Source organism: Suillus plorans (genome assembly GCF_016647745.1).
Source record: "Suillus plorans strain S12 chromosome Unknown HD556scaffold_6, whole genome shotgun sequence".
In the NCBI taxonomy this organism is placed as follows: domain Eukaryota; kingdom Fungi; phylum Basidiomycota; class Agaricomycetes; order Boletales; family Suillaceae; genus Suillus; species Suillus plorans.
In genome coordinates, this window is record NW_024537390.1 from 3,487 (window position 1) to 16,593 (window position 13,107).

Here is a 13,107-nt window from a genome sequence, read left to right on the forward strand (position 1 = left end):
AATCCTCCTGACTTCGTATCGAGCACTCGACTCACTACAGACCGTGTGAATGATCTTGGAATTTTTCAGAACTCCTTTTTATGGCCCGAAGAGCAGAAACTAGTAGCGCACATTCTATCTCTCAATGAGTTGGCCTTAGCATGGGACGAGACCGAGAAAGGGAGATTTCGAGACGATTATTTCCCGCCCGTCGTAATTCCCACTATAGAACACACTCCCTGGGTCCATCGGCAGCCACCCATCCCTCCAGGGATCCGTGATGAAGTCATTGCCCTCATTAAGTCGAAAATCGCGTCTGGGATCTATGAACCGTCCAATAGCTCCTACCAGTCAAGCTGGTTCTGCGTTGCGAAGAAAAACGGCTCAATTCACATAGTTCACAACCTTCAGCCACTCAATGCGGTCACAGTCAAAGACGCAGCCACCCTCCCTTATGTCGAACTATTCGCAGAACAATCAGCTGGACGTTCAATTTATACTATGATGGACTTGTTTGTTGGTTTCGATCACCGAGCCCTAGCTGAAGAATCCCGCGACCTCACCACCTTCCAAACCCCACTCGGAACATTTCGACTCACAGCGCTACCTATGGGTTGGACAGATTCTCCCGCAGTCTTCCAAAATGATGTCGCATTCATCCTTCAGCATGAAACCGACATAGCCCCCAATTTTCAGGATGATGTCAACGTTCTTGGACCTCGGACGCGATATGAACTCTCAGATGGTACATTTGAAACCATTTCCCAAAACACCGGCATACGACGATTTGTTTGGGAACACTGCTTAGACGTCAATAGAGTTTTACATCGTCTCAAGCATGCGGGAGCCACAGTGTCAGCTAAGAAGCTCTTCATTTGCGTCCCCAAGGTTCTTGTCGTTGGACAGTGTTGCACTTATGAAGGACGTATCCCAGATGACTCAAAGATTGTCAAAATCAAGAACTGGCCCCCATGCACGACACATTCTGAAGTTCGTGGGTTCCTTGGCACTGCGGGCACCGTGCGCAACTGGATTAAAAACTATGCCTTCATCGCATGACCGCTTACCAATCTCACTCGCAACATCGTACCTTTCGTTTGGGATGAAAATGCACAAACTGCCATGGACACCCTCAAGCACGCTGTCATTGACTCTCCTGCCATTCGACCAATCGATTATCATAGCCCTAATCCTGTCATTCTTGCCGTCGACTCTTCCCATATTGCCTGTGGATGGATCTTGCTTCAGATCGACAATGAAAATCGTCGTCGACCCTCTCGTTTCGGCTCAATTACTTGGAATGATCGAGAATCGCGCTATTCTCAGGCAAAAATCGAACTTTATGGCTTACTCCGTGCACTCAAGGCTACTAAAGTCTGGACCATAGGAATCAAGAATTTCATTGTCGAAGTCGATGCCAAATATATCAAAGGCATGCTCAACAACCCTGATATTCAACCTAACGCAGCCGTCAATCGCTGGATCGCGGGAATCTTACTATTTGACTTCTCGCTCAAACACGTTCCAGGACCCAAACATACTGGCCCAGATGGCCTATCACGGCGTCGTCGTGCACTGGAAGATGAAGATTTTGATGAAGAAGACTCAGAAGAGGTGGAAGAGGAGATAGATGAAGTACTCAGCTATGGGATATGGACAATGTTGGATTCACGCAACGGAGGACTCGGAATGATGACAACGGGCCAGGTTTTCATTTCTGCCAAAGCCGACCTCAGTACTGACCTAGAATTCCCGCGCAACGAAGACTCCAAAATGCAGGATGATGACCTCCGGGCCATCCAGCTTTATCTCGAGATGCTCGTGCTGCCTTTGGGCACACAGTTCTCAAATCGCTCTCGTTTTCTCAAACGAGCAGCAAAATTTTTTGTTCATAACAAACGACTTTGGCGTCGTGATCCTGCAGGTCGTCATCAACTCGTCATTTTCTCAAATGATCGTGCACGAATTCTCCAGCAAACTCACGACAGTCTTGGACACAAAGGCTTCTATTCGACTCGACGAACCATAGCTGACCGTTTTTGGTGGTCATCCCTCGATTACGATCTCTCATGGTACCTCAAGACATGTCATCAATGTCAGCTTCGATCCATTGAAAAAGTCGTCCTACCACCAACAGTCGCTATTCCCGCGCCCCTCTTTCGAAAAGCCTACACGGACTCTATGCACATGCCGACTTCGCATGGATTTTCCTATATCGTTCAAGCTCGTTGCTCACTCACAGCATGGCCAGAGTGGCGCATGTTACGAAAGGAAACTGGTCACACGTTGGGAAGTTTTATTTTTGAGGACTTGTTATGTCGTTGGGGAGGAATTGAGGAAATTGTTACTGATAATGGCACACCTTTCGTGGCTGCGCTCGACTGGCTCGCGACGAAATACCATATCCATCATATCCGCATCTCGGCTTACAACTCCAAGGCCAATGGAATCGTCGAACGCTCGCATCGAACGATTCGTGATTCACTCGTCAAAGCATGTCAAGGTGATATCACACAATGGCCAATTCTTGCGCCCCATGTTTTCTGGGCTGACCGCGTCACAACTCGAAAATCTACCGGTCATTCACCATTTTACATGGCGCACGGTGTCGAGCCACTCCTTCCACTCGATATCACGGAAGCCACATTCCTTATCCCAGACATCACCAAAATCATTCCTACACACGAACTTCTTGCTGTCCGCGCACGACAACTTGCCAAACGAGATGAAGACCTTGCAGACATTCACAAACGTGTCCTCGCAAGTCGTTATGCCTCAGTAAAAGATTTCGAGCGCCGTTTTTCGAACACAATCAAGGATCGAAGTTTCAGGCCGGGCGAGCTCGTATTGGTCTTAAACAAAAAGATCGAGCCTTCATCGAATGCGAAGTGCAAACCGCGTTATTTCGGTCCCATGATTGTCGTCTCGCGCAACACAAACGGCGCTTACCGCCTCGCTGAAGTCGATGGAGCTGTTTCAAAACTCAAATTTGCCGCATTTAGACTCATTCCCTACCACACACGCTCGCCAACGATGCTCGAGGTCACGCAGCTTATCGAAACAGACGGAGACTCAGTCGCAGGAGGAATAGAGTCATCGGGTGTTTGATTCGTCGAAGGATCAACCGAGGACGGTTGATATCTGTAGTTGGAGGGAGGTGTAAGGACTACTGAGCGGTTGACGCCGGAAATAGCCGAAGTAACGCTCACCTCTACCATCACCATCGAAAACTTCAGCACGGACCTCGTCATCATCCTATCCTTGTTCCCCATCAATGCCTCGTATAATCGACCCTTATTATTCTCGTCTCCGTTATCCTGCTCGCAGCCGAACCGCCGAAAACTGTCAAACCCATGCGCACTCTCATTATCCTGTCAAACCATACCCATTCATACCTCCGTTTGCTCATTTTCGTACTCTTTCGCGCTACATCTACTCTACCTTCTCAGACGCGACGATTCTACCTTCGGACTCCGTTTTTCGCATTTAATTTTGGCCTAGCCATCGATAAGGACCCTTACTATTCTAAAGTATAAGTAGCCCATGTACAGTCCATACTGACAGGCAATCATACCCAGTCTCGAAGTCTCACTCTCGCATTCATTGATATAACTATAACTAACGTCTCAAAAAAAAACCATCACATTCCTTATTGTCTAACATTCGCTGATAGCTATCTACTCTTTAGCGCTCGTATATCCTCCAGCGGTCTCCACACCCCTTCGCACTCGCGAGTCGTACGCCGACTTACATGTGTTATATTGGTGTTCAGCATCTCCACCAATCGCCTGAGTGCGCTACTGAAGTCGTAAGTGTTTGTAAGTGTCTGTAACGCGCATAAGTTAAGCGTTCATTTCAGTCATTTTGCAGATGTAGTTCCTAGAGCTAATTAGCATTAATTTTGACAGCTTTCAAGAATTTGTCTAAATAACTCTAAGTTTACATGGGAAGGTTTTCCTGATGTCTATGATGTAGGTATATATACATAGTCAGGACTATCTGAACAATCAACAATGACAAAGGGTGAAATACCAAACTCTAACAGCTTGGATACCCACAAGTTACCTGTGCTACTGTATACATTCGACCTTAGGTTCATGGGGGTTGTGGTGTGACATGACATAATGGTAGGTTTGCATGTTCATTCACCACTGTGACCTGTGACAAACTTAAGATAGGTTCGCCGAGGTGGTCAGACCACCCTTGGAGGACTTGGAGTCTCAGAATTTGATTGAATCTATGCTAGCTCAATTGATCCTCAGTCAACAACATGCACTAGTTAGAATTTGTTATATCTTGCAGATAAATGTGAGAGAACCAGATGTCACAATTTTAGGTTCGTCCTCGCCAGATGCTTGGGACTGTCACACAAAATAGGTTCAGTTCGGGGTGTCAGCGACGCTGTGATGAACCTAAGGTCAAACGTATACAGTATTGCCTATACTTATATTTGTCTAGGCTTTATAATTTATAATGATTGGAGTTTCCGGGATGGGGATGAGCGAGCTAAACAAGGTACAAATATCTCAGTGTTCATTTACAAAACTCTATTAACAAAATGTTGTATCTAAACAAGGTACAAATCTACTTGTACGTCAGTACTGTACTCAAATGTTACAGCAAAACCAACTACTCACATCTCAGTGTTCATTTACAAAACTGAGATGTTACGACCTTGGCTGGCTCTTCTTATATGGTGAGTGTGCCAGCAAGACTTTTTTGATGGAAAAATATATACTTAAGAATGAACAGATTGCCGACATTGACACATCGTCCATGTTCTCCGTTTGGAGGCACTCACACTTGATGTGCTTCATTCATCGGCTGTACTCGCCTTCTCCCCTTCAGCTCTGTCTCTCTCAGCCTTACACTCCTGGGATTCATTGGCTCTCAACACTCCCCCTCGAGTGCTATCCAAACGCATCAATGTCCGCAACCTCTGGAGTCTGGGATGTGCTAAGGGCTTAGTGAACACATCTGCAACATTGTCATCGCTTGGGCAGTAGATGATCTTGAAGGTGCTGTCCTTCATGTGTCCACGTATGAAGTGGTATCGCAAGTCGATATGCTTGGTATGTGATTGGAACTTGCCCATTGAAACTAATGCTATAGCAGCTTGATTATCACAGGATATGGGCATAGGGAGGTCGTGGATGTTATAGAGCTTGCGCATGAGGAGTTGCAGGTAAAGTACCTCTTGTGCCACACTGGTCAAGGCGATGTACTCAGCTTCTGCCATAAATAACACTATGATGGGCTGCTTGCGTGCGCTACAGGAAACAGAGCCTCCATTGAGCAGTACAATGTACCCGCTCATGGAGTGCCTATGGGGCTGTGATGCCCAATCGGCATCAACAAATGCCTCGATGCCTCTGTCGCTGGACCCCAATGTGAGCTCATATTCGGTAGTGCCTTTGAGGTACTGCAGGGCGCGTTTGGTAGCCTCCCAATGAGGTCTACCTGGATTCCTCATAAACTGCGATAGGGTTGCCACCGCAAAAGCGATATATGGCCGGGCACTTGTAGCTGCATACATCAATGATCCAATTGCACATTAATATGGTACATCACACATAGCTTGGACTTCAGCGTGCATTGCAGGAGATTGGTCCACGGAGAGGACAGTGCCTGGTTCCATTGGCATGTGAAGGATCTTAGAGTCTTCCAGGTGGAACCTTTCGAGGATCGTGTCGACATATGCTTTCTGTGATAGCATCAAGGTGTGTTCAACTCGATCTCTCGTCACCTTAAGGCCTAATAACCAGCTCAATTCCCCTAGGTCGGTAATTTTGAAGTGTTTGCGCAGTTTGGACTTGAAATGGTGGATATGGGAGATATGGTTGGCAGTGATGGCCATGTCCATTGACTGACACGGTGATGATGATGTGTTCGTTTGAGGTGCATTTAAAGTAGACTGCCTGATCTACCTTCGATCGACTGAACTCCATTTCATTGAATGCTCCAGCCAATTCTTGCGTCCACTCGTACCCTGCTTGCTTGAGTCCAGGTAAGCTCCATTTCAACTTTAGCACCTTTCCTTCCTGACCATCCTTCAGATATCCTGGGGGTTCTCTCATGTAGATTTCCTCCTGCAGAGTTGCATATAGGTATGCACTTTTAACATCCACCTGATGTATCTCCCAGTCACGCTGAGCCGCCATCATTAGCACGGCATGTATAGTGCTCATATTGGCTGTTGGTGCGAACATTTCAAAGAAGTCGACTCCGTATTTCTGGCACTGGCCATTGGCAACGAGGCGGGCACGAAGCTTCAGCTTCTCCCCGTCAGGTCCACATTTTGTGGCCAGGACAAAGTGACATGGGATGATATTGAGGCATCGAAACTCTATTAACAAAATGTTGTACCTAAACAAGGTACAAATCTACTTGTATGTCAGTACTGTACTCAAATGTTACAGCAAAAACAACTACTCACATCTCAGTGTTCATTTACGAAACTGAGATGTTACGACCTTGGCTGGCTCTTCTTATATGGTGAGTGTGCCAGCAAGACTTTTTTGATGGAAAAATATATACTTAAGAATGAAAAGATTGCCGATGTTGACATGTCGTCCATGTTCTCTGTTTGGAGGTGCTTGCACTCAATGTGCTTCATTTGTCGGCCGTACTCGCCTTCTCCCCTTCGGCTCTGTCTCTCTCAGCCTTATGCTCCTCGGATTCATCGGCTCTCAACATAATTTTCATTATATTTTAGGATTTTGCGCAGGACGTAGCACAGTGAACTCATTGCAAACACATAGCGTGCATGTAAAAATAACTACTGTATGTACCACCGACGATTTAAGGTTTCAGCCACTCGTTCGGCTACTTCCGAGTCAAGCTCGTCACCAAACATTAAGTCCAACATATATATGAACACAGTAATGCATACTCTTACATACTGTAACTTACAACTTACTATGTGGTATCATCCTAATGACTTAGTGTTGAATATGTTGATGTTTTACATCTGCCAAGTGGACAGCAAGTGTGACTATTTGTGACATTTATGGCAGAATAGGGGATAGTAAGTATGCGTTTTCAAACACCGAATACTCCGATCAAAAAGTCTCTTCAAAAATAGATGACCATAAAGGGCGCTTCTGCTTTTGAACTTTAAGTGCTAGCACCCCCCACGATGTTGTCATCTCCAATTTCAACTCTATCGCCAGTTCCCTACGATTTCGCGCGTTCTCTTCTTGAAGGCAGCTCAACCGATATATCTGCCAAGTCTGACCATCTCTCGAAGATAATATGCGCTGGTCACAACCTCGAGAAACGGATATATATAGTACGAGGATTTCCTTGTTTCACTCTGAGGCGAACACTGAGTTCGTGTAAGTTGTCGCTCGACGCAATCGACACGAATGATGATGAGCAAGATAAGCTCTTTGCCATGTACAGCATCGACACGGTACATTCAAGCTATACGGCAGCAAAGAATCGAGTCCGTCAATACAACCAATTTGTGGTGCTCCTGAAGCGTGATGAAGATGCATGGGAACAGAGACTCAAGGAAGCAGGTTATGTAGTGATCGAACAGCGTTTGTGTAGGGTGGCACTTGACGGATTCGAGGTGGAAGACGATGAACAGGACGCGTTGCTCAAGTGCACCGTTGACACGGTGTTCGCCAACTTTATTGCAGCTCAGCACAGAGTCCGCCAGTACAACCAATTCCTGACCATTCTGAATGGTGAGGAAGAGGCATGGGCACAAAGATTTCAGAAGGCATCATCGGTAATGCCGGATTACCAACCTAGTGCTACAAGGTGCCAGTGCCAATGATCACTGGAAGACAGTAGTACCCTACCATTTTCTAGTTCTAATCGTTTACTTGATCTCGATAGCTCATCATACTCTTAAAACAATTCATCTACTACTATGTCATCGTGCTGCGTCAATTTTATTAGACATGTTCCTATGGCAAATATGGTAATGCCTAATGAGGGATCCAGTCTGAACGCGCGGTTCCTTCGTCGCCCTTTGCTGGGATTTCGTACAGAGGACAAGAAACAAACAAAATTTTCCCATTCCTACTATTACTATCCTGAGAGGGCGACCGGAGACTCCGCTCTCAAATGGGACCGTCGTTCCAAGGGAGATGTCGGACTTGCCGGAATATACAATGGTCACGGTAGTCTACTACTAGGAGTACTAGTAAGTGCAAACGTGATATATATGGCAATGCCTAACAAGGATCCGTATTATATATATCGGATAGCTACCTACGACAATCGCCGTATGATCACAACTTCTCAGTCCGTGGAAGGGTCACGGCAATGCGCCTTTCGCAACTACTTCAGTGTATTCTGTTTACTATCTTCGTCTTGTCAATGGTGTCCTGCAGTGCTCCGCGTTGCTCTTGGGAGAGGGATACAGATTTTCGTGGCCTTAGCAGGCATCGCTCCATCTGCAGGCATTACCGCAAGGAAAGCACACTAGCTACCGAGAGAAGGCGGAACCGCGCACAGGAATCCGTTCAAACCTTGCAAAGGTCCTCACAGCTCGCGACTAGCAGTGGTACTCCTAGGGTAAGTCGCTAATCATCTCGTAGGTTGCTCCAACGTCCTCATTTCACTCACTATCTTCCAACCGTAGCTCGGACCAGTTCTATTTACAAAGAACGGTCACTTGAAACCTATAGCCCGTAGCGAACCTATGGTGTTTGGTACCCTACATCAACCTATCCACCCAGCCATCACCGCTCGTGCTAGTACGCCCACTCATATGTCGAACTTCGACTCCGACGTCTTGGATGTTGCCATGGAGGATCTTGATGAGCGAGGCTATGATTCCCCAGGTGTGCACCTTCCTATCTATTATCATAGTAGTACTCATTGTCATCACCAACAGCCACAGGTCAACACTCCTCGCAACGCAAGCCTAGACCAGTTCCAAGAGATTTCCACGACATTCTACCCCCCGATGAAGACGCTAACCCCTCAGATTCTTTTGGAAACGGTCTGTCTTCCGTGACGGAGACTCAGAGCGCACCCAGCAGCAGGATTCGAAGAGTCTTTTTGACTCTGCGCGATTCTCTTCAAACCGCTTTCAATACTATTGGGCTTTGTCGACAATATCCTAGGCGCCCTTCATTCGAGCCTGATAAATACATCTCTTCTTCGTTACTAGCTACTTCGAGTCCAACGACTGTCGATGCCCAGAGCCCTGAACCGTCTCCCGAACCACCACATCCCTTCCCTAACATGACTATCTACCGCCTTATGGTGTGGATGAACTCCGGCAGTCATCACAAATCGGAGGCTGAAGTATCACGCCTCGTTAAAGACATGTTTCATGCGGAGGATTTCAATCCGAGGGACCTGGATGGGTTCTCGGTCAAGAAGAACTTGCACATTTTGGACAACGACGGAGGAAAGGGGACTGCCGTCTTTCCGGATGATTGGTTACAGACAGACATCACCCTCGATATACCTACGAAGTCCAAGGACGAGCCGTCCAGGTCGTTTACTATTCCGGGATTTCATTATAGGCCACTCGTAGGAGTGATTCGTTCTGCATTTGCTGATATCCAGGCAAACGCATTCCACCTTCTACCCTTCAAGCGCCTGTGGAGGGATCCTCTGGACGGCCACCAAGAGCGCATCTTCGACGAACTCTATACCTCTGACTCCTGGTTAAAAGCCCAGGATGACCTACAGAGGCAACCAAGGGAACCCAACTGCTCGCTCGAACGCGTCATCGCTGGACTTATGTTATTTTCCGATGCGACTCATCTCGCAACCTTCGGAACGGCTAAAGCTTGGCCGCTTTATCTGTACTTCGGAAATTTGACCAAGTATGCGCGCTCGGCACCCAAATCTGGTGCATGTCATCTGGTCGGATTTTTACCCTCGGTAAGTTAACAGCCTCCAGTGCTGTGCATCTCTTACGTCGGATTTCTAGCTTCCTGATAGTGTCAAAGACGTCATCAACAGCTTACCTCAGATATCAAAAACCGGCATGGCAGCCCTTCACACACATTGTCGGCGGGACTTGTTCCACGCATGTTGGAGACATCTACTGGATGCCGACTTCCTTGAAGCATACTGTCATGGGATTGTGCTTCGGTGTCCCGATGGCATATTAAGAAGGGTATTTCCACGCATATTCACTTACTCCGCTGATTATCCAGAAAAGTGCGTTCGTTTTTCTTTGTTTCATTATCTAAGTACAAATCAACGTTCTAGGGTTTTGATAGCGACGATAAAGGACATGGGCTCTTGTCCGTGTCCACGTTGTCTCACGCCAAAAGCGTTATTTGACCTCCTGGGCCTGTTTAGGGACATACAAGGCCGTGTATCTAACCTCAGGACGTACTGTCTGGACAATGTGACGAAAGCTCGTGGATTTATCTATGGGTTGGGACATACTGTCGATGGCTCAAAGGTGCAGGCAACGCTTGGAGAAGGGTCATGGGTGCCTACCATGGTGAGTGCCTTCGCAGTCATGCCTTCTTTATCACTGACCTTGGGCTAGAATGCGTTTGCAGAAAAACTCGGACCCCTGGGATTTGACACCTTCCGCATGCTCGTCATTGATTTCATGCACGAATGCGAGTTGGGTACATGGAAAGCGCTGTTCACCCATCTCGTACGTCTACTCTACGCGCTCCCAGGCGGTGACCGGCTGGTCGCAACTCTTGATAACAGGTTTGTCGTATGATGCTTTCCTTGCCTATTTGAAAGTGATGGTATAAAGTAGATTTCGCCAAGTTCCGTCCTATGGCAATGGCGTCATACGCAAATTCGCCAATAATACCTCAGAAATGAAAAGGCTCGCGGCGAGGGATTTTGAAGATATTTTGCAGGTTCGTCCTCTCGATTCAGTTGCTATGTATGTAGTTGACTCTTATCACAGTGCGCTATACCGGTCTTCGAAGGCCTATTCCCAGAGGACCACGATGTGGTCGTACAATCACTTTTGTACAGGTTTGCCCAATGGCATGCCTTTGCCAAACTGAGAATACATTCGGAAACAACTTTGTCCGCTTTGGACAAGACCTTCAAGCGCCTCTCTGGTCAGTTGCGCAAGTTCCGGGATTTTACCTGTGCTTCTTTCACCACCTTAGAGCTACCTAAAGAGAAGGCAGCCCGTGAGCGCAAGGCTGTTCGTGAACACTCTGGTTCTGATAACCCAGGTGTGGGGAGCGGTGGCCGAAAGGTTAAGAAGTTCAATTTGAATACTTATAAGTTTCACGCTATGGGAGACTATCTCCAGTCTATCCGGCTTTTCGGGACCATAGACTCCTTCACATCACAAATTGTACATGCCCTACTATATATTTTCTCGCTTGATCTGATTTTGGACCAGGGAGAGTTGGCGCATAGAGCGCTAAAAGCGTTCTATCCGCTGACTAATAAACTAGATACCCCGGCGCAACTTACCAGGCATGAACATCGTCGTCGCGTCCTTGGGCGAGGCGCGGAGGGATGTTGCAGTTCATATACTGGCAAAGAAGCACCGGTCGACTTGCCTACAGGACTCCAAGATCACCACCTCATACGGAAACTTAGCTGCAACAATCCGTTGGACATTTTTAGTTTCCTTCGGGCTCGAGAGGACGATCCAGCTGTAGCAGTAGGTGTTAGCGCTCCCCGTTGTTCATCTTGCTCATAAGGTACAGGAGTTTATACCGAAACTCAAGGACCATGTGCTATATCGACTTCGAAAGTTAGATGTCAGCTATTGTGACCATGCGTTCACAGACGAGGAGCGAAATTCAATCATAATTTCAGATAGTAGGATATACTCCGTGCAAACTATGCAGGTACGTTGTGATATTCGCTGGCCTGCCATCCATCATTCACCCCCACAGGTCCATTACACAACTTACGATCTTAGACGGGAGTACGACACTATTAATCCTCGGACTCACTGTGATGTCATGGTTTTATCTGGCGAAACGAAGCCTCGACATCCATACTGGTATGCCCGAGTTCTGGGCATTTACCACATGAACGCATGGCTAAATGTTGAAGGTCTGGTCAAAAAGCATCAGATTGAGATTCTTTTCGTGAGATGGCTAGCTCCCTTGAGCGACCATCAATCGGGGATGAGCTGCGCTCGGCTTCCGAAGGTCGCATTCGTCGAGGAATCTGACCGTGATGCCTTTGGCTTCCTTGACCCTGGTCAGGTCATCCGGGGTACGCACCTGATCCCAGCTTTTGCTTCTGGCCGTGGAACCACCTCCCTTCGTCATGGAAAGTCATTTGCACGTCAGTGTGGCGAATTAGATGACTGGGAAGCGTACTACGTTGGCATGTAGGTACAGCGTCCCATCCTGTCGTCCTTACTCAAACCAAGGACCACCCAGATTCGTGGACAGAGACATGTTCATGCGGTACACGTCCCATGGAATCGGGCATCCCAAGTTGCTGCGGGAGATAACGAGGGCTTGCGCGGACGGAGGTCCCGAAGATGGCCTAGCATCAGGGGAAGATGAGAGCGATGACGATGACGATGAGGGAGCCAGGGTGGAAGGCGACGATGATGGGGAAGAGGACTCAGACGCCGATCAGGACCTGGACGAAGATGAAGATGACGACACAAACCAGTATGACGAAGACGAAGGGGAAGACAACGGAAATGACTGGGACAGAGAAGATCATGACGACTATTTGTATTTTTAATTTACTGACATTGTAATTAGACGTACGTTGGAAAGTGGGGAATCAAAGTCCTTAATCATATAGTACTTACTTTGAATGTCACAGTAGTCGTCGTCCTTGAACCTTGCCTGCTGCAATGACAGCATATTATATTTTTGTTACGAATGGTAATACTACTCTATATCTGGTGACAAGTGCCAAAGGCACTCGCCATAGGAAAGTCTTAAATGATCTTCTAGTTCTAAACATACATGACGGACAACGAGAGCATCCGACAGGTATGAGGGGAGTGCGATATCGCCCTATGCTGGTCTTCATTGCTGCAGGTCGCGACTTTGTTACGAAATCCCACACTATTGTACATTTGTTGATGAGTGCTAGAGGCACCTCCCACCGGAATGTCTTGGATGAGGTCATAATGCAAACCAGAAGTAAGACAAAACAACAATGCTCAAAATTATCGCCACCAGTATGCTACCACTCCTTGTTGGTTGCAATGCAGAAATGTCAACACAT

At 47.2% G+C, this 13,107-nt stretch overlaps 1 protein-coding gene across 1 annotated transcript; it reads left to right on the forward strand.

Annotated features, from left to right (window-relative positions):
- Positions 1-7,375: 7,375 nt before the first annotated feature.
- On the forward strand, positions 7,376-8,867 carry HD556DRAFT_1304200 (uncharacterized protein; the record flags this gene model as incomplete). Its single annotated transcript, XM_041299662.1, has 6 exons — positions 7,376-7,749; positions 7,891-8,137; positions 8,177-8,238; positions 8,328-8,511; positions 8,579-8,780; positions 8,809-8,867. The coding sequence occupies 6 exons, from the start codon at positions 7,376-7,378 to the stop codon at positions 8,865-8,867; spliced, it is 1,128 nt and encodes a 375-aa protein (XP_041165192.1).
- Between the last annotated feature and the right edge of the window lie 4,240 nt (positions 8,868-13,107).